The following is a 24,313-nucleotide window of genomic DNA, read 5'->3' as shown; positions in this document are numbered from 1 at the left end:
GGAGATCAAGTTGAACAGTGGAGGAAGTGGAGGGTCGGGCTTAGCTCCCTGGTCTGCCTTGCTGAGAGGCACCGGCCCGCAAATGATTGAGCCCCCACCCTCTCTGATAGCATTGACCCCCCTCCTCCCTTCCTCCTGCATTACCTCTGACCTGGGGCAAGCCTTTCCTCCTGGGGAATGAGGAAGGACTAAGGCTGGCCTATGTCCAGCAGGTGCGGCTCAGCTTTGCAGAGAGTAATTGAACAAACAGAACAGACTTGGCAGGTCTGTTCTAATCCAGAGTCAACTTTTCTGGGTTGGTGGCTAGAGAAAGAGGAGGGAGGAGAGAAGCAAAAGGGAGCGTTGTTTTCTTTTTTCTATTGTTCTTCTGTGAACTTTGGAACACCGTGCGAATGCTCCTCTCATCTGGAACACTTGTTAATACTACTCAGTTGCTTTTAGTTGCAGGTGCTGATGGTCGGAGGATGGTGGTGTTGCAGCTGCCGCCCCTCTTGCTCCTGTGGACTGTGCTGGAGAACTTGGTGCCAGTGGGCCGATGTGGTAAGTTTCTGGAAGGATTTGCGACTTGGTGGGAAGAAGCTGAAAAGCAGGAGGTGGGGGAGGAGAGAAAATGTGTCTTGCCTGTATATTTCCCCCACATTCACATTCACAAACACACACACACACACACACACACACACACACACACACACACACACACTCTGTTGCAAGTTCCTTTCCCAGCAGGAAACTTCTCCCTTCCTTGCTCCTTCGCTCAGCCTCATTTAAAAACTTCTTGTATTAAGTTGGTAACACATTCCCATTTATAGTTGAACAAGGAAGTAACAATGAATGGTGAGCCTTCAAAGTCTCCCCAGCGTCTCCTTTGATTATATGCGCTTCATCTAGTAGCATTTTTATTTCCTGTTATCAACTTATGAAGGAGGGACATATGCATAGCACAAGGAAGGTTTTAATAATTGTGTCGGATTTTGGTTTTGCTGATTAGAAGAACAGAACAGAAAAGAATGACAGAGTTTGAAGGGTTCTTGGAGGTCTTCTAGTCCAGCCCCCTGTAACATTCCAGAAAAATGGTTGTCTGATTGTCCAATCTCTTCTTAAAAACTTCCAGTGTTGGAGCATTCACAACATCTGGAGGCTTTTGTTTCCACTGATCAATTATTCTGACTGTCAGGTGATTTAGAGCAATGATTTTCAACCTTTTTTGAGCTGCGGCACATTTCTCACATTTACAAAATCCTGGGGCACATTGAGCTGGGGGGGGGGGGGGGGCTAAAAAAAGTTTGGACAAAAAACCTCTCTCTCTCTTCTGCCCTTTTGCTCTGTTTCTCTCTCCATCCCTCTTTCTTTCTCTCTTCCTTCCCTCCTCTCTTTTTTGCTCTTTCTCTCTCCCTCCCTCTCTGTCTTTCTCTCTCCCTCCTTCCCCCCTCTCTTTCTCTCTCTCTTTCTCTCTCTCTTTTTCTCATACACCATGCCAGCAACAGCGGCATCAGGCAGTAGCCAGGGATGGTGGCAGAGTGGTCGACTGAAGCGGGAGCCCTGATGGTGGCAGCTAGATGTGTTGCCGGACACTGTACGTGCTGGCACTTCACTGGGCATGGGCATGGTGCTGGCAGGTCCGTTCTGGCCCAGCCAGTGGGCCAGTGCCAGCCCCACAGCACCAGCATGTACGGCGTCCAGCAACATCTCCAGCCGCTGCCATCGGTACCTCCGCCCTGGAGCTCCCACTTGCAGCCGCTGCCTCCCGCGTACTGCCCAGTGCCACTGCTGCCAGCACGCTCCTGTTGCCCTCCTGCCAGGCCCCAAAGGTCAGTTGAAGACGATGCTGCCAGGGAAGCTCCATCTTGGTGGGGTGCTGCCGCTGCCAGTGCCTCTGCCCTGGAGCTCCTGATCGCAGCCGCCACTTCCCGGCTACTGCCCAGTGCCGCTGCTGTTCCCAGCACCCTCCCACCAGGCCCCAAAGCTCACGTGCAGCGAAGAAGGAAGGTGCGAAAAAGAAGGCGCAAAGAAGGAAGCTCAGCTTCCAGTCTCAGAAGCTGAGCTTCAATGCACACCTGACCATGTCTCACGGCACACTAGTGTGCCACGGCACACTGGTTGAAAAACACTGCTTTAGAGAATAGGTTGACTCCCTCTTCTTGGTGGCAGCCACAAAGATATTGGAACACTGCTATCATATCTTCCCAGTCCTTCTTTTTATCAAACTATCATATAAGACTAAAAAGTTATTCTACTGACCAAAAGGAGCGGAAGTCAATGCTTTTCTTTTTCTTTTCCCTTATACTTTCCGCTCTTCCATTTTTCCTCCCTTGTTTTCCCATTACTTTCACTTCTCTTTATACCTCTGTGTTTATATTTTGACAAACTAAGAAAAATACTAAGGAAAAAAAAGGGAGAAGGGACAATAACTTTTGGTGTTTAATTTGTCATCCATTCTGCCCAAAGAGTGAAAGTTAAAAGAGACATGTTTAGGTTTTGCCAAATTCCAATGCATTGGGCTTGAAGAAGTGAAAGTCAAAAGTAAATGTTTAAAGTCCATGTTGACTCTTCCTCCTCCCCACCTCCCAGCATGCAAAAGGTCATCATAAAAGTCAACCTGATCATAAAATTCTGTAAAAACTGCTGGGTGTGGTGCAGGATGCGGAAGTTCCCATGTTCCAGTGAAGCTACAAGCAGCTCCTGTCCTTCAGGCAATGGGCATGTAGAGTCCAATGGGGTCAGGCCCAGAAGGACCTATGTGAGTCCAGAGGGTCCCCTCACCTGCTGTGGCCATGTCCAAAGTCAACCAAAAGTTGCTATGGTCTCCTTTAGCTCCTTTCCTCACTGGAATCCTCCCAAGTAAAACAGAAAATTGGTCTTTGTTGGAGAGTGGCTTTTCACAATAACATTGAAGGAAGAGCTGGAGCTGCAGACTCCCCTCAATTCTCTCCTCCACCTTCTTCCTCTCCCAGGCTCCTCCAGGCATTCCCTGTGCTATTCCTACCTGAAGGTGTCAGAGCCCAGCCAGGGGCTGCCTCAGTTCCTGTCCGTGGTCCACCTGGATGACCATCCCATTGCTCGCTATGACATTCTCAATGGGAAGACGGTTCCTCTTGTGCCCTGGATGGAGGTGGAGGAGATGAAGGCAGTTGAGAGGATGTTCAGAACGGACCTGGAGCAATTATCAGAACTCAACCACCCGACTGAAGGTGAGCAGAGGCAGAACTGCCTTCAAGCCCTGAATTCTCCCTCAAATCTCTTTCCCAGATCTTAACACTTTGGTTATTGGGGAAAGAGGTAAGCAGGGAAATAATAGAATGTGAGAGGCTGGGAAGTTGGGAGGGGTGTTGAGATGAGCCCCACCCCAGAAAAGGACAATATTGTTTCTGCCTTTAACCCCCAATATCTGTAAGGAGCCTGAGAATGAGAGATTCTTTCCTGCAAAGGAAAGCAAGAAACCCCTTCCCCTCCCCAAGATCCTCTCTCTCATGATTGGACCAGAATATCTCCGAGACCGCCTTCTGCCGCACGAATCCCAGCGACCGATTAGGTCCCACAGAGTGGGCCTTCTCCGGGTCCCATCAACTGGGCAATGTCGGTTGGCGGGCCCCAGGGGAAGAGCCTTCTCTGTGGCAGCCCCGACTCTCTGGAACCAACTCCCCCCAGGGATTAGAACTGCCCCTACTCTCCCCGCCTTCCGTAAACTCCTTAAAAGCCACCTTTGTCGTCAGGCATGGGGGAACTGAAACACCTCCCCTGGGCCTGTCTAATTTATGCATGGTATGTTTGTCTGTGTGTATGTTAGTTAGTAAATGGGGTTCTTTTTAAATCTTTTTAAATATTTTAAATTTATTTAGATTTGTCATAATTTGTTGTATTTTGCTGTGAGCTGCCCCACGTCTTCGGAGAGGGGCGGCATACAAATCTAAGTAATAAATAAATAAATAAAATAAACCTTTTAAACAATCAATGAGCCATAAAGGTTCTAACTGGAAGCCCTCCACCTTCAATTCTGGAGACAATCGGAAGTCTGGTCCCCCCCACACACCAAAGAGTCTCCTCTTAGCTGGGCATGCTTTTTCATCTGCCAGTCCTAACCAAAAGCCCTATCAATTGTGGAGCTGACCAGAAAACCTGCCCTTGCCAGAGTCTCCTCTTGGCATGCCCTTCCCACCCCCTCCCCCAACCAGCACTTCCTCTCAAAATTGTGGTGCCGCAGCAGAGGATGAAAGAGCCACATGGAGCTCCAGGGCTGTAAGTTGCTGACCCCTGTTCTAGCCCCACTTTAAGAAGACTAAGTGCCAGCCCAGATCACAGGAAAGACCTCCCACCATTGGAAGAAAGAGAGGATTGCATTGGCAGTTCTGTGTTAGCAAAAACTTCAGAAGAGAAGGATTTAGGGGTAGTGATTTCTGACAGTCTCAAAATGGGTGACCACTGTGGTCGGGCGGTAGGAAAAGTAAGTAGGATGCTTGGCTGCATAGCTAGAGGTATAACAAGCAGGAAGAGGGAGATTGTGACCCCCTTATTTAGAGCGCTGGTGAGACCACATTTGGAATACTTTCCTGTGTTCAGTTCTGGAGACCTCACGTACAAAAATATATTGACAAAATTGAACGGGTCCAAAGACGGGCTACAAGAATGTTGGAAGGTCTTAAGCATAAAACGTATCAGGAAAGACTTGAACTCAATCTGTATAGTCTGGAGGACAGAAGGAAAAGGGGGGACATGATCGAAACATTTAAATATGTTAAAGGGTTAAATAAGGTTCAGGAGGGAAGTGTTTTTAATAGGAAAGTGAACACAAGAACAAGGGGACACAATCTGAAGTTAGTTGGGGGTAAGATCAAAAGCAACATGAGAAAATATTATTTTACTGAAAGAGTAGTAGATCCTTGGAACAAACTTCCAGCAGACGTGGTTGGTAAATCCACAGTAACTGAATTTAAACATGCGTGGGATAAACATATATCCATTGTAAGATAAAATACAGGAAATAGTATAAGGGCAGACTAGATGGACCATGAGGTCTTTTTCTGCCGTCAGTCTTCTATGTTTCTAGGATGCAAGATCTGTTTTCCCTCCCCTGCTGGGATGAAGGGGAAGAAAATATTTGAATCATTTGGGGGGGGTGTCTCTGGGGAGAGGAACTCTAGACAATTCTACCCCTTCTTTCTGCATTTCAGGTCTTCACACCTGGCAAGTGGATTTGGGCTGTGAGCTCAGAGAAGGCGGGAGCAAAATGGGTTTTTTGCACTTTGGCTATGATGGGATGGATTTCATCAGATTTGACAAGGAGACCCTCAGATGGGTGGCCGCTCATCCCAAGGCTGAGAAGGTAAAGGAGACATGGGAGGATGATCCAAGGCGGTCTCAAAGAAATAAATTCTTCCTGGAGGAGACCTGCATTGAGTGGCTGCAGAAATACCTGTCCTACCAGAAGGTGGCTCTGAAGACAGGTGAGCGGCCGAATGGGTTCAGGTTGTGAGATTGTTTTCTAGGTATCCTCATCTTCCCCTCCTCTAGTTTTCTGCTCTATACAGCCAAGCTACCCCACACATGCATGGCACACCATGCTAGTGACCATCAGATAGGCAGTTGTTTAACTTGCAAATAAACAAGTTAATTGAAGTCTGACCGACTTAGTCTGATATATTACACTAAGAGGTTCTGCTATGGTGTTTGAGAGCTTTTTAAAGAAGTAGGGACATAATCCATCAAGGCCTATTTTACCCTTTCAAAAATGAATCTAAAGAGTTCCATGTCCCAGAGGAGGAGGGAGGGAGGAGAGGGAGAGGATGGCAAAAGGAGGTCTTCCCACTAATTAAATTGCCTTGACAGAAACTCTAAAAATCCCAGAAATCAGGTGTTGCTTCTCTTGCAGAGCCTCCAGTGGGGAAAGTGACTCACAAGGTTGTTCATGACAAACTGGAGGTCCTCATCTGCCAGGCCTTTGGCTTCTACCCCAAGGAGATCCAGTCCATCTGGACAAGGGATGGAGAGGCCTGCAAATATGAGACCTTTCATAGGAATGTGGCCCCCAACTCAGGTGGGACCTATTATGTCCAGCTCAGCATTCAAATCAACCCCAAGGAAAGGGATCATTTTCGGTGTCATCTGGAGCACGAAGGCTTGCAGGACCCCCTGGTCTTGGCCTTCAAGGGGGAAGCAGGTGAGAGGCTGAGAAGTTGTGACATGTCAACTCTTGGTGAGATGGGTGACAAGACAGATAGATATACAGACAAAAAGACAGACAGGAGAGATATGAAATACTGCTTTGCTTTCTGGTAGAATTCTCTGCACCAGGTCATTCAAAGCCCTTTTCATCAGGGGAGGCTGGGTTTTTATCAGCCTAAAAAGACAAAAACCACTGTCAACGCCTTCAAGACTGTTCTTTTTTTTTTTTGCAAAACTATAATATTCTGACTATTGCAATCTGCCCAATTCCTCTTCCCTCCATTTATCTCCAGGTAAACAAAGGAGGGATCTATGAGACACATTTATTTAATCTGATTTCTTGGCCCAGACTGAAGCACCATTTATCCGACTGCTGCCTTGGTTGTAGTTCTTCCTTCTGCCCTTCAAGGCCATCTGCTCTTCCTTCTTCAGTTTCAGAGGAGAGGGGAGGGAGGTTTCCTTCAGGTGGGGGCACTTGCTGGAGTCCAGGTCAGATTGGGAAATGTTTCCATTGCTAATATCTCCCTGTCAAGGAACTCAGCATCTGTCTAATCACAACCACGTTTCTCTCTCTCTCTTTCTCTCTTTTTTAGATATACCATTTGTTTCTGTGGGAGTTTGGATTATAATAATCTTGGCATCTGCAAATCTCTTCCTGATCTGTAAGTGGAACACATATATTGACCCCTAATCCTGTGTCTTTCTATGTTGATGGATCTGCTGTGATGGGAGAGAACCTCCCTAACATTTGCAGCCAGGATCTGCATAAGGCCCTTGCCCACAATTCTCATTTTGAATGAGAATTTAAAAGGAAGAAGAAACTCTGCAGCCATTTTCCCATTTCTTGTACATCTCAGAATGTTCATCCTTGCTGTTGTTGGGATGGAGCCCCTTTGGCCTCCATGGACTTTCTTCAGAGGAGCAAATATAAAATACCAGGGGTTCAGGTATCAAAGAAAACAAGTGTCAGAAAAGCCATAATCTTGCCCTGAAGATGATCCCAGTACCTTCTCACCTGGCAAGAGGGAAGCTCTGATGGAAGGTTGGGGTCATGGAGGGAGGAGACTATGTTCTCTGGCTCTGGTTGCAATCCCACTTGGGAACAGGCAGCAACAGAGAGGAAGGTCAAGTGGTGGAAGGAGTCACTGCTTGCTTGACTCAGAGTAAGAGATGTGAGTTGTGGGAAGTGCTTCCTCAATTCACCAAGTGTGGCTCAATGTATCCAGGTAATTTTCTTAGCAACGAAGCAGAAGTGCTTTGCCATTTCTCTTCTCTAGGATGGGCCTTTTGACTTGTTTGCAATTGGACTTGCTTGTTTGTCAGTCTCAGATGCAAGTGCTAAAATGGGATTAAGAACTACCATGTTTGGATTATGTGTGGAATATCATCTGTCTTGTACCAATTTCCAGAGGTTTAACATCTTTGCTTAAAAGTAATTGATGGTGACTAAGGTCCTATCAAGATAGATTGTAAATGATTTAGCTTTACTAGATAAATGGTCAAAGCAATGGAAACTGCAGTTTAATGTTTCCAAATGTAAAATAATGCACGGGGAAAAGGAATCCTCAATCTGAGTATTGTATTGGCAGTTCTGTGTTAGCAAAAACTTCAGAAGAGAAGGATTTAGGAGTAGTGATTTCTGACAGTCTCAAAATGGGTGAGCAGTGTGGTTGGGCGGAAGGAAAAGCAAGTAGGATGCTTGGCTGCATAGCTAGAGGTATAACAAGCAGGAAGAGGGAGATTGTGATCCTGCTATATAGAGCGCTAGTGAGACCACATTTGGAATACTGTGTTCAGTTCTGGAGACCTCATCTACAAAAAGATATTGACAAAATTGAACGGATCCAAATACGGGCTACAAGAATGTTGGAAGGTCTTAAGCATAAAATGTATCAGGAAAGACTTAATGAACTCAATCTGTATAGTCTGGAGGACAGAAGGAAAAGGGGGGACATGATTGAAACATTTAAATATGTCAAAGGGTTAAATAAGGTTCAGGAGGGAAGTGTTTTTAATAGGAAAGTGAACACAAGAACAAGGGGACACAATATGAAATTAGTTGGGGGAAAGATCAAAAGCAACATGAGAAAATATTATTTTACTGAAAGAGTAGTAGATCCTTGGAACAAACTTCCAACAGACGTGGTTGGTAAATCCACAGTAACTCAATTAAAACATGCCTGGGATAAACATAGATCCATCCTAAGATAAAATACAAAAATAGTATAAGGGCAGACTAGATGGATCATGAGGTCTTTTTCTGCCGTCAGTCTTCTATGTTTCTGTTTCTATTATTGGTATTGGGGTTTTGGAGTATAAATCAAACCACTCATGGGGGAGCTTGATCTGTCTTGTACCAATGACAGAATTCCCAGAGGTGTAGCATCATTGAATAAAACTCACTGATGGTTTATTATTATTATTATTATTATTATTATTATTATTATTATTAATATTAATATTTATTAGATTTGTATGCCGCCCCTCTCTGAAGACTCGGGGCAGTTTAGTAGAAACCCCTACTGGGAACAGCCCTGTTGCCCAGCTTAGAATGGCTTCACTGGTGGAGGAGAAACAGGGCTGTGGTGCCCGATAGGAGCTCTAATAGGAACTTGATCAATGATCAACTTGATCGTTTCTCAAACACTCCCATGAATGTCCCTTCCAGTTCCCCATGGTCAGCACCTCTAGACAGCCAACAATTTTGCCTTTCATGCATAATAAACAAATCAAGATGCTGAGTTTTAATCCAGACAGTTTTACCACCTGAGTTATAATCCAGGAAGTTTAAATCTTCAGTTTAAATCCATCTCGGACAGGAGCTGCTGCCCCAGAAATAAACTAACTATCTTCTCTCTTTATCATATGTCAGGCTATGGGCTGGAGTGCAGGAAAAATCTCCATCAGGCAATGACAAATTGCTTTGATCACCTTACTTCAGAAATACTTTGTTCTTCCCCTACTTCTGGCACTGATGATGAAAATCACTTGGCCACAATTCTCCCACCCAAAATGACATCAGAGGTAAGACCTCAATGTTGCTGAAGTCTATTTAAGAGACAAACCATCTACTCCTTCTTCTCCTTCTCTTTCTTCTACCATATCTGTCATCAGACGTTGGTGATTGTGTTGGCAATCCTTTATTATCAACAGCTGCATGAAAAAGTGCTGCTGAATTTTGTCCAAACCTGGTCCTTAGGTTTTGAGGCCATGGTGTCCTTCTTTTGCTTGGATCTCGTTTGCCTTCCATCTTTCCCTGGAGGATTGCATGAACTATGCTGTATTTTTCCATATGTTACATCACATCTCCAAAATATTCTAACTTCCACTTTTTAATGGTTTTTTATGATTTCCCTTGACATTCCCAGGTAGCTTATCACCTCCTCATTTTTCATTTTAGTCAAAACCTGGGGCTTGATAAAATATCTGAGAGCCAACACCTTCAGGGTTGTTGGGGTGGGAAATTCACCCTCAAAGTCTTCCCCATGCAGCCATGTCTGGATGGCAGGTTGTCTGGGCCTCAGCCCCTCCTCTTGGGGAGCCTCTGATTTGGTTGCTCAACAAGGGAAAATCAGTCAAAGCTGAACTTTTATGGCCCTTCAGCTCCAAGGAAGGAGAGTGAGACAGAAAAGTGTCAGAGTTTGTTGCAAAATTAAATCCAGAAAGCACACACACAGGTAACAGCAGGATTGATTTAAATACAATACCAACGGCAGACAACAGTTTCCCTTCAGAGTTCAGAGCAGACAGAGTACAGAGTGGGCTGAGCCACGCCCAGCCTTCTAGCTTAAGTTTCAGATTCAATTCTATGCACAGACTCAAATGTGTTTCAGCTCCCATTGGTTGACTTAGTTGCCATGCCTGTTCATTGGCTGACTTTGTTACCATATCTCTTTCAGTTCATGAATAGTTCAACAATAGTTCTCTGAGAGTCTAAAGTGGGGCACCCTTGGAAAATGGGAGATTTCTGTCCAGGAAGGAAAGGGGAGAATGAGACAGTGAGCTGGAAAAACAGGGGGATGCTTTTCTGGGATAAAGGCTTTATGATGAGGTTGAACTGGACGTATAAAAGAGACAAGAGGAAAGAAACACTGGGGGGGAGAAGTGATGAGTGATGACCCCTTCCTAGAAGATCCCTCTCTCAGAGAGGGCCTGTTTATATGGAGGGGCAATGCAAATCTTTCTCCTCTTTGCTCCCTTCTCCACAGGATTGCTGTGGACAGAAGACAGAGCTAAGGGGAAGAGAGAAAACACCTCTGTTGGCTTACCCAAATGCCTGTTCAGACCATGAGGAAGGGCCATCTCTGGAGACTTCGGAGCGGGGCCTGGAGGAACATCTGGAAGATGCCGAGGCCATCAAGCCAGGAATGGAGGAGCTGGAGGAAGAAATGAGTCGAGGAACCTCACAGGGGCCTCAGAGGAGCAACAGGATGAGTATGGCTGGAGAAGAAATAGGAGAGATGCAGCTACACCTGGAGGACTCACAGACCCAGCCAGAAGCCCAGGATGGAGAAGGATTGCAGCTACAGCTGATCAGGAGGGATGAGAAGACTGAACTGGGGGAGACACAATGGATGTCGGTGAGGCTATTCCATCAGAAGGAGCCTCTTTCCTCCTCATATTGTAATGAACCTAGGTGTTACTCCACTGACTCACCAGGAAGTATCTACACAGCTTGCAGCTGCTGAGCCAACACTCCACACCCACCCGCCAGTATTTATAGAGGGAAGGCAGCTCAGGTCACGCTGTGTTCACCCTAGCACAAGGACAAAAGCACCAGCCTGAAGATGATGAGTGGGACCTCGTTGAAACGTCGCCAGGAATCTCAGAAACCTACATGGAAAGAAATCCGAAAATGGCAACACAAAAGGAAATACAGTAGTAACCACACATCTTCCCATTTGGACCTTCTTCTATCCAGGGTTTTTGGGAAAGAAGCACTTCACACGTTTCCTCCAGAATATTAAAAGGGGAGAAGTAAAAATCTATCTAAAGAGTTTTCTGTTTAAGATACCTTAATAATGTAGTTCATTCAGCATGAAGTGGAGCTTAGTTATGTCATATGAGGATCTATAGTCTGCAATTTTGGGACTGTCGGTGAGTCAACTGCACATCAGAGGACGAGCTGCTACGGGACAAAAATCACAGTTGCTCTTTAAAAATTATGATTTAGATGGACGATTTAAACCAAATCCACCCAGAAGAAAGATAAGACAAGTGACAGAAAAAGAAGCCAACATCTTGAAATATCCTTATACTTATATAAGTATATAAAGTTATGTGAACTGGTCTTGAGATGTAATCAAACTGCACCTTAGGATTCCCACCATTGTACATTTGTATGTTATGTAATGTTTTTATGCATATATTTTTTATGTATATATGTTTATAATGTAAATAATTTTTTTTAAAAAAGCCAGCATCCTCTATTTAATACATATCAGTAATTTGCCATAACCATGTTTTACTGGAGAAAGCCAAGGGTTCCAAAAAACATGATCTCAACAAACAGGTGCCTCTGGCTCTGAATCTTGGTCTGTTACATGCAGTCATGATGATGATGAGGATGAGGACGAGGAGGAGGAGGAGGCAGCCTATCTGCTCCCCCACCCTACTCCATAAAGCAAGGAGATCCTCTTTTGAGAATTTTCAGAAAGGGGCCATGGGCTTATTGAGGAAGGGGCTTACATTCTCTTCTCCATTGAAATCTGCCCCTCTCAAACTGTCAGGGGCACCCAAATCTTAAGAAATCCTCCTTGAGGATTGGTTGAAATCCTGGTCAGGGATCCTTTTGCTCCACCAAGTGCCCTCCCTTTTTGAGTGAGAAGCCCAACTCCATGCTCCGTCCCCTTCTGATTCTGCCCCACCCCAGGTTAAATTAGTGCCTTCTGCTCTCCCATTGGGTTATCCCAAAAGATTATAGAGAAAGAGATCTTGGAGTCTTGGTGGATAATCAACTAAACATGAGCCAGCAATGTGCAGCAGCAGCCAAAAAAGCCAACATTATCCTAAGCTGCATCAACAGGGGGATACACTCCAAGACCAGGGAAGTCTTAATACCACTCTACTACACCCTGGTCAGACCATATCTGGAGTACTGCATCCAGTTCTGGTCACCACACCTCAAAAGAGACATTGAAACTCTGGAGAAGGTGCAGAAAAGAGCAACCAAAATGATTAGGGGACTTGAAACCAAGACTTACGAAGAGAGATTGCGGGAACTGGGCATGGGTAGCCTAGAGAAAAGGAGGGCCAGAGGGGACATGATAGCTGTATACAGGTATATGAGGGGTTGCTACAGAGAGGAGGGGACCACTCTATTCTCCAGAGCACCAGAGGGCCGGACGAGGAACAACAGCTGGAAGCTGACCAAGGAGAGATTCAACCTAGAAGTAAGGAAGAACTTCCTGATGGTCAGAGCGATCAACCAGTGGAACAACCTGCCTGCGGAGGTTGTGAACTCCCCAGCTCTGGACACTTTCAAGAGGAGATTGGACTGCCACTTAGCTGAGGTGCTTTAGGATTCCTGCTCAGGCAGGGGGTTGGACTTGATGACCTGCATGGTCTCTTTCAACTCTAACAATGAATGAATGAATGAATGAATGAATCAATCAATCAATCAATCAATCAATCAATGAATAAATAAATAAATAAACAAACTGTAGCTGGTGCGAAAGATGGCATCCTGTAAATGGACTGGCATGAGAGGGTGCAGCAATGTAACTCCTATCTTGGCACAGGCAAGGGTGGGGTTTGCATGGCCTCTAATGGGGTCCTGAGTGGAACACCAGGTGTTTGTTAATTAATTAATTTATTTGATTTATAGGCTGCCCTTCTCCTTGCCGACTCAAGGTGGCTTACAGGATAAAGTATGAACAAAGATAACAATTATACAATACAGTTAAAACATTAAGAAAAGTGGACATAAAACTCAATGTAAAACAATCGTCCCTCATTCATACTATTGGCCAGAACGAAACTATCGCTCACAGCCTCAGGCCTGCTGGCATAGATATGTTTTTAACATCTTTCGGAAGGTGAGGAGAGTGGGGGGTGGTACAAATCTCCTGGGGGAGTTGATTCTAGAGGACCGGGGCTGCAACAGAGAAGGCTCTTTCCTGCAAACCCACCAGTCGGCATTGTTTGGCCGACAGGACCTAGATAAGGCTGACTCTGTGTGACCACATGACCTCTGGGACACGTGAGGCAGAAGATATTCCCATAAATCATCTGGTCCAAAGCCATGTTGGGCTTTATAGGTAATAACCAATGCATTGAACTGCATTCGGAGACTGATTGGCAGCCAGTGTAGCTCATGGAGTGCTGGACTGATATGGGACTACCTAGGTATGCCCGATATGGCTCTCACGGCTGCGTGCTGGACTAATTGATGTCTTTGAACGTTCTTTGAGGGTAGCCCCAAGTAGAACACATTGCAGTAATCAAGCCTCGAGGTGATGAGAGGGTGAGTGACCGTGAGAAGAGACTCCCTGTCCAAATAGGCCTGCAATTGGTGCATCAGCGAACCTGTGTGAAAGTTCCCCTAGCCACAGCCAAGAGATGTTGCTCTATACTCAGCTGTGGATCTAGGAGGACTCCCAAGTTGCGGACCCGCTCTCAGTGGGTCAGAATCCCCACCCTGAGTAATGGTGTTGCTTGGAACTTAAAAGAGTTCCCTTAAACTCCACTGAAGATCTTTCCTAGCCTGGTAATGAAACCTTCAGAAACCAACTGACAAGCTCAGAGAATGAACCTTCACCCTCACTTTGAGAAAGAGCCGGGGTCAAAATGGTCCATGGGACTAGCCCTCCAATGGGCTCTGGCTGGATTTTCTTTTCCTGCTGACATGGAAGAAGACTCACAGTCATCCAGGCAAAGATGGCAAAAGATTGAATCCTAGTCACTGGATTATTATTTGATAACTTGCAGCAACAGGGGAATACACTCCAAGACCAGGGAAGTCTTAATACCACACTACTGCACCCTGGTCTGACCACACCTGGAGTACTGTGTTCAGTTCTGGTCACCACACTTCAAAAGAGACATTGAAACTCTGGAGAAGGTGCAAAAAAGAGCAACCAAGATGATCAAGGGACTGGAAGCCAAGACTTATGAAGAGAGACTGAGGGAACTGGGCATGGATAGCCTAGAGAAAAGGAGGGCCAGAGCGGACATGATAGAAGTCTACAGGTATACGAGGGGATGTCACAGAGAGGAGGGGATCACTTTATTAACCAGGGCACCAGAGGGCCGGATGAGGAACAACGGCTGGAAGCTGACCAAGGAGAGATTCAACATGGAGATAAGGAGGAACTTCCTGATGGTCAGAGCGATCAACCAATGGAACAATCTACCAGCGGACGTTGTGAACTCCAACACTCTGGACATTTTTAAGAGAAGATTGAACTGCCACTTGACTGGTGTGCTATAGGGTTCCTGCTTGGGCAGGGTGTTGGACTTGATGGCCTTCATGGTCCCTTTCAACTCTAACAATAAATAAAAACTTGAGACGTTTTGGAGAAGAAACCCCTGAAGCTGATGTGGCACGAGGTAGAATCTACCAACAACTTTAGGCCAACTGACTTGCTTTGACCGAGGAAGCTGCTTGGACTGGTAGCAAAATGTTCCAAGCGAACAAATATTGGGCCAGTTCCCAGGATTTTGACACCTTTTGCCTGGATAATTCAACCTTTAGTTTGTCCTGCTTATGAATGAAGGAGGAGAGGTGGGGGCAGAGGCCCAGGAGTGATGATTTCCCTCTGACAAAATCCCCCCAAGATCTTGGCTGAAATCTTCCTTCCTCAAGAAACTGGTCCTCCGCATTTGTCCAATCTCTCCATAAACAATTGTTTTTAAAGGCCTTTTGCCATATGTTTGTACCATAAAAGCTGTGCGGTTACCTAGGGAAAATTGGGAATCCCTTTTCTTGGTGTGCAAGGAACTACACCCAATAGGTGGAAAGTTGTAAGACTATTCTTTCCAAACAAACAAGTTCCAAAATGAGATAGCCCTGTTCCATAGTTGGTCACCTTTTATATAAGTTTGAAAAGTACACACTGTTTATTTATTTACTTACTTACTTACTTACTTACTTACTTACTTACTTACTTACTTACTTACTTACTTACTTACTTACTTACTTACTTACTTACTTATTTATTGTTAGAGTTGGAAGGGACCATGCGGGTCATCAAATCCAACCCCCTGCCTAAGCAGGAACCCTATAGCATCCTAGCCAAATGGCAGTCCAATTTCCTCTTTAAAATGTCCAGAGTATTGGAGTTCACAATGTCCGCTGGTAGGTTGTTCCAATGGTTGATCGTTCTGACCATCAGGAAGTTCTTCCTTATTTCCAGGTTGAATCTCTCCTTGGTCAGCTTCCAGCCGTTGTTCCTCGTCCGGCCCTCCAGTGTCCTGGAGAATAAAGTGATCCCCTCTTCTCTGTGGCAACCCCTCGTATACCTGTAGACTGCTATCATGTCCGCTCTGGCCCTCCTTTTCTCTAGGCTATCCATGCCCAGTTCCCGCAGTCTCTCTTCATCTCTCTTCATAAGTATTGGTTTCTAGACCCATGATCATTTTGGCTGCTATTTTCTGCACCTTCTCCAGAGTTTCAATGTCTTTTTTGAAGTGTGGTGACCAGAACTGAACACAGTACTCCAGGTGTGGTCTGACCAGGGCGTAGTAGAATGGTATTAAGACTTCCCTGGTCTTGGAGTGTATTCCCCGGTTGATGCAGCTTAAGATTGTATTGGCTTTTTTGGCTGCTGCTGCACATTGTTGGCTCATGTTTAGTTGATTATCCACCAAGACTCCGAGGTCTCTTTCGCCGTCGCTACTGCTGAGAGGGGTTTCTCCCAGGCTGTATTTGTGTCCAGGTTTTTTTTTACCTAGGTGAAGGACTTTGCTCTTGTCGATGTTGGACATCATTTTGTTGGTGTGGACCCACTATGTTAGCCTGTCCAGGTCTTTCTGTAATTTGAGCCTGTCTTCAAGGGTGTTGGCTACCCTCGCCAGCTTGGTGTCGTCTGCAAATTTGATTAGTTGTCATGAACTAGTCATGAAACACTCATCACAATATACCAATCACTAAGGGCAATATAATACAAACTGTACATCTTTGGTAGTCATCCCTGTTAGGAATGGATGGATGTAGTGGCTATTTACATAGGCATCACTGATTGACTAATCTAGAGGCAGGAGAAATAAAGTGCTGTCAGTGGCTAGCAGGCTTCAGGGAAGCCCTTAAAAGCAGCTTCCCTGCAGCCTGCCAGCAGCTCTGTATTAGATCTTAGTAGCCGAATAAAAGATGCTGAACTGGTCCTCTGCCTCCCCTCATTTATGCAGAAGTCTAACAATTCCAAAGGCACTTTTGAAAAGGCAACTGGACTTTGTTTTTTGAAGAACAAAGCTCAGCTTTTCTTATTATTCTTATTATTCTCATTATTTATGAGATTTGTATGCCGCCCCTCTCCGTAGACTCGGGGCGGCTCACAACAATAACAAAGACAATGAAAGAACAAATCTAATAATTTAAAAAACACTAAAAACCCCATTATTAAAAGCAAGCATACACACAAACGTACAATGTATAAACTGTATAGACCCGGGGGAGATGTCTCAGTTCCCCCATGCCTGACAGCAGAGATGGGTCTTAAGAACTTTATGAAAGGCAAGGCGGGTGGGGGCAGTTCTGATCTCCCGTGGGAGCTGGTTCCAGAGGGTCAGGGCTGCCACAGAGAAGGCTCTTCTCCTGGGTCCCGCCAAACGACATTGTTTAGTTGACGGGACCCGGAGAAGGCCAACTCTGTGGGTCCTAACCGGTCGCTGGGATTCGTGCAGCAGAAGGTAGTTCTGGAGATTTTCTGGTCCAATGCCATGAAGGGCTTTATATGTCATAACCAACACTTTGAATTGTGACCATAAATTGATCGGCAACCAATGCAGACTGCAGAGTGTTGGTGTAACATGGCCATACCTTGGGAAGCCCATGATTGCTCTCGCAGCTGCATTCTGCACGATCTGAAGTTTCCGAACACTTTTCAAAGGTAGCCCCATGTAGAGAGCATTACAGTAGTTGAACCTCGAGGTGATGAGGGCATGAGTGACTGTGAGCAGTGACTCCCGGTCCAGATAGGGCCGCAACTGGTGCACCAGGCGAACCTGGGCAAACGCCCCCCTCACCACAGCTGAAAGATGGTTCTCTAATGTAAGCTGTGGATCAAGGATGCCCAAGTTGCGGACCCTCTCTGAGGGGGTCAATAATCCCCCCCCCGGGGTTATGGACGGACAGATGGAATTGTCCCTGGGAAGCAGAACCCACAGCCACTCCGTCTTATTCGTGTTGAGTTTGAGTCTGTTGACACCCATCCAGACCCCAACAGCCTCCAGGCACCGGCACATCAGTTCCACTGCTTCGTTGACTTTTTGGAAAAGCACCTTTGGGGCAGTCATGACCTGGATGGCTGAGAACCTTCATAGACTTCCAGAGGCATAGCAACAGCTAAAGTTCAACTAAAGCTTCCAAGGTCTCGGAGATGCTGACTTGATCAATAACATTCCAACATTCCCCCTTTAAAAGACAGGCATTCTTTTTTTTTCAATAACCATAATTTTATTCAGAATATTACAATACAAAACTGCAAAATAATTTTTTTGAAACCAAAACATTAAATAGAAAAAGGTGCATGAGAAATGACAAAAACACAAACACATATACATATATTGTCCTACCTAGTTGAATCATACTAAATATATTGCAACAATAGTATTAAGAGGTAAACAGCAAAGTTAAACTTCAAAGCCTTCCTTTATCACCGGAGTTTTTAAAAAACCCTGCTGCTCTGTATGGATCGTATATGACCCAAAATGAAATTTGAGACCCCGTAAAAAAATTTCCCTGCATATTTGAAACTTGAAATTTCATGGCTTTGCATCATTTTAGGGGTTCTTTCTATGAGTATTTTTTGAGCATTTTTTAAATTCATATAATTTTAAGGCTCCAAATCCCAATTCCCCCCCCCCTTTGGCATTGATATACTAAATTGAACATTCCTTATCATAGGAAAAGTAGAAATGAACTGAAAAAAATGATTCTTATTTGTCAATTATGCTCAGAAAAGGGCCATCACTCCCCGGTCTGCCTGTGTGCAATTATTTTCACTTTTTATATAGATTGAAGATATTTGGAATATCCTTTTGCAAAGTAAGTACATGACACCTAGACAACTAATTTTATGAAAGAAATCCATTTTACTAAAAACAAGTACATAATTTTGAATGCACAGCATAATTTATATATAAAGTGAAAAAACTGCACACAGCTGGAGGGGGGAGCTTTTCTGAGCAAAATAAACAAATAAGCATCCATTTTTTCAGTTCAATTTTCCTTTCATTATGTTCAGAAATGTTCAAACTAGTAATCCAATGCCAAATATAGTAAAATTGTACGCAGTTTGCAGGCTAAGCTATCAATAAATTGAAAAATAAATCACAGAAACGCTGGGCTTTTATGGGTAAAATAAAAATATAAGCATTAATTTTTTCATTTCAATTTTCCTTTCAATGTGTTCAGAAAAACACAGAGAAAAAAGTTTTCAAAAAGACCAAATTTAAGTACCTAAAATAAACCTTTTTTAGTCCGGGTCGTATACGACCCGAACCGTACAAGTGTGACTGTTTCACGAACAGAACAGCAGAAGAGATTGGACAGTCACTTGTCTGAAATGGTACAGGGTCTTCTGATTGAGCAGGGGGTTGGACTAGAAGACCTCTAGGGCCCATTCCAGCTCTAGTCTGATTCTGATTTGTACACACCAACAACAAAGTAGTGTAATCATAATACTGATACTAATAATAGGAGGTAGTAGGAAAGATGAAAAGGATATTAGATAAATATCCTTAGGCATAAGACAGCACTGTGAGAATTATGCTGGATGTTCAGCAGAGTATTGGCACAAAGACAGAAACCATCTCTATGTCTGGTTGTTTTGGCATGCAATGTCCTATAGCCATGATGGCGACCCTATAGAAACATAGAATATTGATGGCAGAAAAAGACCTCATGGTACATCTACTCTGCCCTTATACTATTTCCTGTATTTTATCTCAGGATGGATATATGTTTATCCCAGGCATGTTTAAATTCAGTTACCATGGATTTACCAGCCACGTCTGCTGGAAGTTTGTTCCAAGGATCTACTACTCTTTCAGTAAAATAATATTTTCTCATGTTGCTTTTGATCTTTCCCCCAACTAACTTCAGATTGTGTCCACTTGTTCTTGTGTTAAAGGGTTAAATAAGGTTCAGAAAGGAAGTGTTTTTAATAGGAAAGTGAACACAAGAACAAGGGGACACAATCTGAAGTTAGTTGGGGGAAAGATCAAAAGCAACATGAGAAAATATTATTTTAGAAGGTGCGGTTTGATGGTCATGTGATGGCGGGCGTAGCTTGATACTCATGTGACTGGGAATGGATTTGCAGTCATGTGACTGGGTGATGGGTTGCTGGGTGATCATGGGTGGGCATGGTCAATTTGACATCACTGATCTCAAGGGTTAAGGTGCCTGGCCTCACCTCTAAGGCCTCAATGGGATACAATTTCCCTGTCTATTTACCACTACTGAACATCCAAAACATACGATTTAATCCTATGTATATATGTTATATGTGTACATATTAGACACATGTGATACACAGGCACACGAAAAAATACATTATTTACTATATATACTGTATGTGAACAGAGAGAGAGAGAGAGCTCTGTTGTAATCATAGATTTATAAGCACTGAAATTAAGGAATAAGATATTACTGGAGAGTGATATTTAAGCCTAAATTATGTGCTGTATTAAAATCTTACTTCTTCCTCTATGGAAAGGCAGCCCAGGCTGAGCAAGCATTGTGCAGAATCATGACCATGTATGGAAAGCATTTAAAGAAAACATATAGAACTTCCATATAGGGAAATATATGGTATGCATTACTGACATTCCTTTGCAATCACACAATCATGGGAAAAAGCAAGGAATGAAGCCTTTGTTTATTACTTAAAGAGAAGCTTGCCTTATAAGGTACAAAAGTAAATAGTTGCTGGAGGATGGTTTAAATGTATGTGGCGCTCGCTAATTGGTTATTCTGTACCACATGTCAGAACTGTCAATACACAATAAATAGGAGACACCTGGATCCATTCTTGGTCGTCCTCCCAAAAACTTTCTCTCTGTCGCTTCATTCTGATGTGACCATATCAAGGCATGCTGTGCCTTCCCCGAGGGCGACCCACTGGGGGAGGGCTGCATGCCTTCATCTGGTGCCCTATCCGACGTGATCCAGATAAAGGACACGTTTCCTGGTTCGTCCTGACTCATCCACAAAGAAGAAGAAAAAAAGAGGGAGATGAACGTCTGTGCACCCGAGGGCTAGCTGTGAGTATACAAAGAGCCTCTTAAGTGAGTATAGGATCTGGATTTCTTAAGTTTGCAGATAGAGCATTTTGAGGAATTCAGTGAAATAACCAGGTCATCCTTATTTAATTTTGAAAAATACTGGGAAAATTTGTTTTTGCTTTCAAGAAAGGAGTTAGTTCATTTACTAAAGTATATTTATCAAAATTGTTTCACATATCTGGAAAAAAACATGCTAAATTGTTTAATTTGGATAAAAGTGGAAGCTTATTTTCATGGTGTGCCAAAAGCACCCCTGAAAATACTCTCCACATGTTATAGAATGTCTTTAAATTCATGACAATGTAAAAGGAGGGGGGGCATGGATCCTCCCCTGCCATATGAATCAGCACAAAAAGTTCAGAGACTTCCAAAATGTATCCTGTAATTTTTTCTGTTCCAATAGCACCAGAATTGGAAATAAAGGTGCTATGGTCTAAGGGTTAGAGCAAACTTGAAGAATAGGAAATATTCTAGGAGATATCCTCTTTTTGTGCTTTGCCTGTTAACATTTTTAGAGACCTGAATAGAGCTTTGCCTGTTAAAATTCTTAGAGAGCTGTTATTCTCTAGGGCATTCAAATCCATTCATAGTATTACTGGGACATGTACCTTTGCCCCAAGTGATTGGAGGGCAGCTACAAAACTAATTAATATTAAACTTTGAATTTTTTCCCTTGTTGTAAAAAAGCTTTGGGAGGGTTAATCAGTGTCCTGTTGAATCCCCTCTCCCAGCGGCGGCAACTCCAGAAACAACAATGCAGGGAAACTAATCATGGGGCAATCTACAAAGGCTGAAAAATGCTTTCCATTCTCTTTTTGTGATTTCAATGAAACTTTTACTAGAGAAACTGTGGACATGCAAATCCCAGGTTCAACTTATTTTTTCTATTGATCATTCTAGTAGTTCTAATCTTCCTTCAACTTTGCCTTTGTTATTCACATCGTGAATTTATTCCACTTGGAGTTCTTGTCTCACCTTTCTTGATTTACTCTTTTGATCTCTCTTGTGTGTATTGTGTATTCTTCATTGATTTTTAAAGGTGGAAACTATTTGTTGCTACTGCTATTCCTGTTATCAGTAGGGAATGGCTTTCAGTAACCTCCCCAGATTCAAAAGTAACGGTCAAACCTGTTATTTTGCCACTCAATTTAAATTTGTGGGGAAGAGATTTGATGTCACAATTTGATGCACGTTTGATTTCTACTCTTTGTCATGTCTGTTACTCCTCTTTTTAAAACTTTTTTAAGTGATACCCCTTTGTGGGTGGATCAGCTGCTCATGTTGAATTGGTTTAAAAACCATTTCTAAAAAACCCATTGCTTTTTGCCACTTTGATTACTTAGGGATGCAAGCGTTTTAGACTTTTGATTGGCATGGAAACTTTTTAACTTTTTATCCCTTGTCTCTTGAGTATATGGAAAAAATTTTGAATTCTCAGATCTCCAATTTGCCTTGGCAGATTGGCCAAGTCAAGTATTGTATCACCTACCCTCAGACTCTAGATTGTTTTTGATAAAAATGGTTCCTGTAAAAGGGAACTTCCCTGCTCCCCTCAACCTCTGCCAGAAGCACTCACAGTATTTGCTAAGGACAGTAAAACAATTTGGTGCTAGTACTTGGCAATTTCAGGGAGAATGGAATGTTTTGACTACCATCCCCCAAAACCTCAGCCCAGCATGCTGAGCTTGCTGCAACTATTCTAGCTTTTATTTAGTTTAAAGATCAATTCTTTAATTTGATATCAAATAGTTTGTATGTTACTCAGATAGTTCAAAATATTTTTGAAGCCTATCTTTCTCCTTTTATGGAGTTTTCTTTGATAACATTGTTTTGTACACTACAGCTATTAGTTCATCAATGAAAATTTTTTTTCTTTGTTGCCCATATTTGCAGCTACCAGCCATTTCCTGGTATATTACTGGAAGGAAATGATTTCCTTGTGGCTCCCACTCCATGGGAGAATCATGCATTTTTTCATCAAAATAAAAAGTGCTCATTAAACAATTTGGTATTTCATTAAATGAAGCAACAGCCATTAAACAAAGGATTTCTATCCCTATGGGGGTTAATCCCCAGGGCCTTAAGGCTGCACAAATTTGGCAAATGGATGTAACGCAATACTGTATCCTTCATTTGCCCCCTGGAAATAAATTCATGTTGATAATTTTTCAGGGTTTATTATGGCCACACCCCGAAAGGGTGATGCCACTAAGCAGGTCATTAATCATTGCATTTGGACTTTTGCATCGTTGGGACGCCCAAAAGAACTCAAAACTGACAAACCAATCTGGATTAAGGGGTAAAGGTCCCCCAGCCTCCCGGCGGTGCAAGACATTATTAACATTTCTTTGTTCACTTTTAAATTTTTGAATCTTTCCGGAATGATTCCATTGTCTGCAGTTGAAAGTAATTTTTCAGCTCCCTCGTCCTCCCTAGTTCGACCACCAGTCTACTATTGAGAACTGCCTGATCTGACTTGGCGTGGTCCAGCTGATGTCATTACTGTACTTGGGGGCGAGGTTACGCTGCCATATAATTGGACAGTCGTGTGCTTTGGGTCCCTGGAAGACACGTAAGACTATATTTCCAAAAAAATTAATTAAAAAGGGGAAGTCCCTGATCCTGTTTCAGATGTCCATGACGATGACTGATTCTACAGAGGCTGTCTCTATGTCTGACCTGGAAACTAGGCAAGAGCACCCTCCTACCTATGATGATTGCTGTTCTGAGGACCTATCAGGATACCTTCTACCAAAAGGATGTCAAATTTTGCGCAAACAGATGCCAGGATATCATCTTTCAATATGGGATGAACTCATGGCTCCAATGATATGGAAAAATTTTGTTATTATTTTGTATTGTTTGTACTAATGATACTATGTATTGTCTTTTGCCTTTTGTAATGAACATCCAGCCAGCAAATATGTTTAGTTTAATGCAGTAATCACCACTGCCTGTTACCGCCTACCCAGAGGAATTTAAACGCCTATCATTTCACCACTAGGTTCGTGGTCATGTTATTCCCTCTGGATTTGTTCTCATATGCCTGCTCAAGGCATATAGGAATTCCCTTAATGGGTTTCCTGTTTAATGATGACCAACCCAATGAAAGCATTAGATAGGTCATGTAGAGCAGCGTTTCCCAACCGGTGTGCCGCGGCACACTGGTGTGCCGCGACACACCGTCAGGTGTGCCGCGGCGAGAGGCGGCGGAGGAGAGTGGGCGGATCGGGCGGGCAATGGGGCAGGGGGGAGAAGCCAAGGGCGCGTTTGGCCGGGAGTCCGGGACTGTGTGGCTTTGCGCCATGAAGAGAAAACGGCCGACTTTTCCCTGCTGCCGTTTTCTCTTCATGGCGCAAAGCCACACAGTCCCGGACTCCTCGCCCCAAGGCAGGAGGCGGTGGCGGAGGAGAGTGGGCGGGCAATGGGGCAGGGCGGAGAAGCCAGAGGCGCGTTTGGCCGGAGGCACCGTGGGGAGGCAGGGGCAGGGAGGTGCGGCAGTAGGAGTAAAGGGAGCCGCGGCTGCCCCTGCCTCCCCACGGTGGCAATGGCATCGGGAGTGCTAATAGCGGCGGCGGTGGGAATAGGGGGGGGGGGGCTGCAAGTGGAAGCCTCAGCCCTGGAGCCCCCTCGTACCCATGGCTTCTCATCGATGCCTCTGCCTGCCCGATCCGCGGGAGTGCTAATAGCGGTGGCGGCGGCGGGAATA

General features: G+C 44.2%; 1 protein-coding gene across 2 annotated transcripts; it reads left to right on the top strand.

Moving 5' to 3' along the window:
* The first annotated feature begins 323 nt into the window (after window positions 1-323).
* LOC139159677 (major histocompatibility complex class I-related gene protein-like) lies at window positions 324-11,578 on the top strand. 2 transcript variants are annotated; one of them, XM_070737000.1, is made up of 7 exons: window positions 324-540; window positions 2,952-3,188; window positions 5,166-5,438; window positions 5,864-6,151; window positions 6,750-6,818; window positions 9,029-9,180; window positions 10,365-11,578. In XM_070737000.1, the coding sequence occupies exons 1-7, from the start codon at window positions 393-395 to the stop codon at window positions 10,842-10,844; spliced, it is 1,647 nt and encodes a 548-aa protein (XP_070593101.1). In that variant the 5' UTR covers window positions 324-392; the 3' UTR covers window positions 10,845-11,578. The 2 variants fall into 2 exon arrangements, with proteins under 2 accessions (XP_070593101.1, XP_070593102.1); XM_070737001.1 differs by lacking the exon at window positions 2,952-3,188 and having other exon boundaries at window positions 397-540.
* Window positions 11,579-24,313: the final 12,735 nt, after the last annotated feature.

The sequence above is a fragment of the Erythrolamprus reginae genome, chromosome 2 (assembly GCF_031021105.1).
Source record: "Erythrolamprus reginae isolate rEryReg1 chromosome 2, rEryReg1.hap1, whole genome shotgun sequence".
Lineage (NCBI taxonomy): Eukaryota > Metazoa > Chordata > Lepidosauria > Squamata > Dipsadidae > Erythrolamprus > Erythrolamprus reginae.
The sequence above is the reverse complement of the archived record's forward strand: the minus strand, read 5'-3'. Positions and strand labels throughout refer to the sequence as shown.

Coding starts and splice junctions, on each gene's coding strand:
- LOC139159677 (XM_070737000.1), top strand. CDS start 393: ATGCTCCTCTCATCTGGAACACTTGTTAATACTACTCAGTTGCTTTTA. Junction 3,189..5,165: donor ACTCAACCACCCGACTGAAG/GTGAGCAGAGGC, acceptor TCTGCATTTCAG/GTCTTCACACCTGGCAAGTG. Junction 6,152..6,749: donor GGCCTTCAAGGGGGAAGCAG/GTGAGAGGCTGA, acceptor TCTCTTTTTTAG/ATATACCATTTGTTTCTGTG.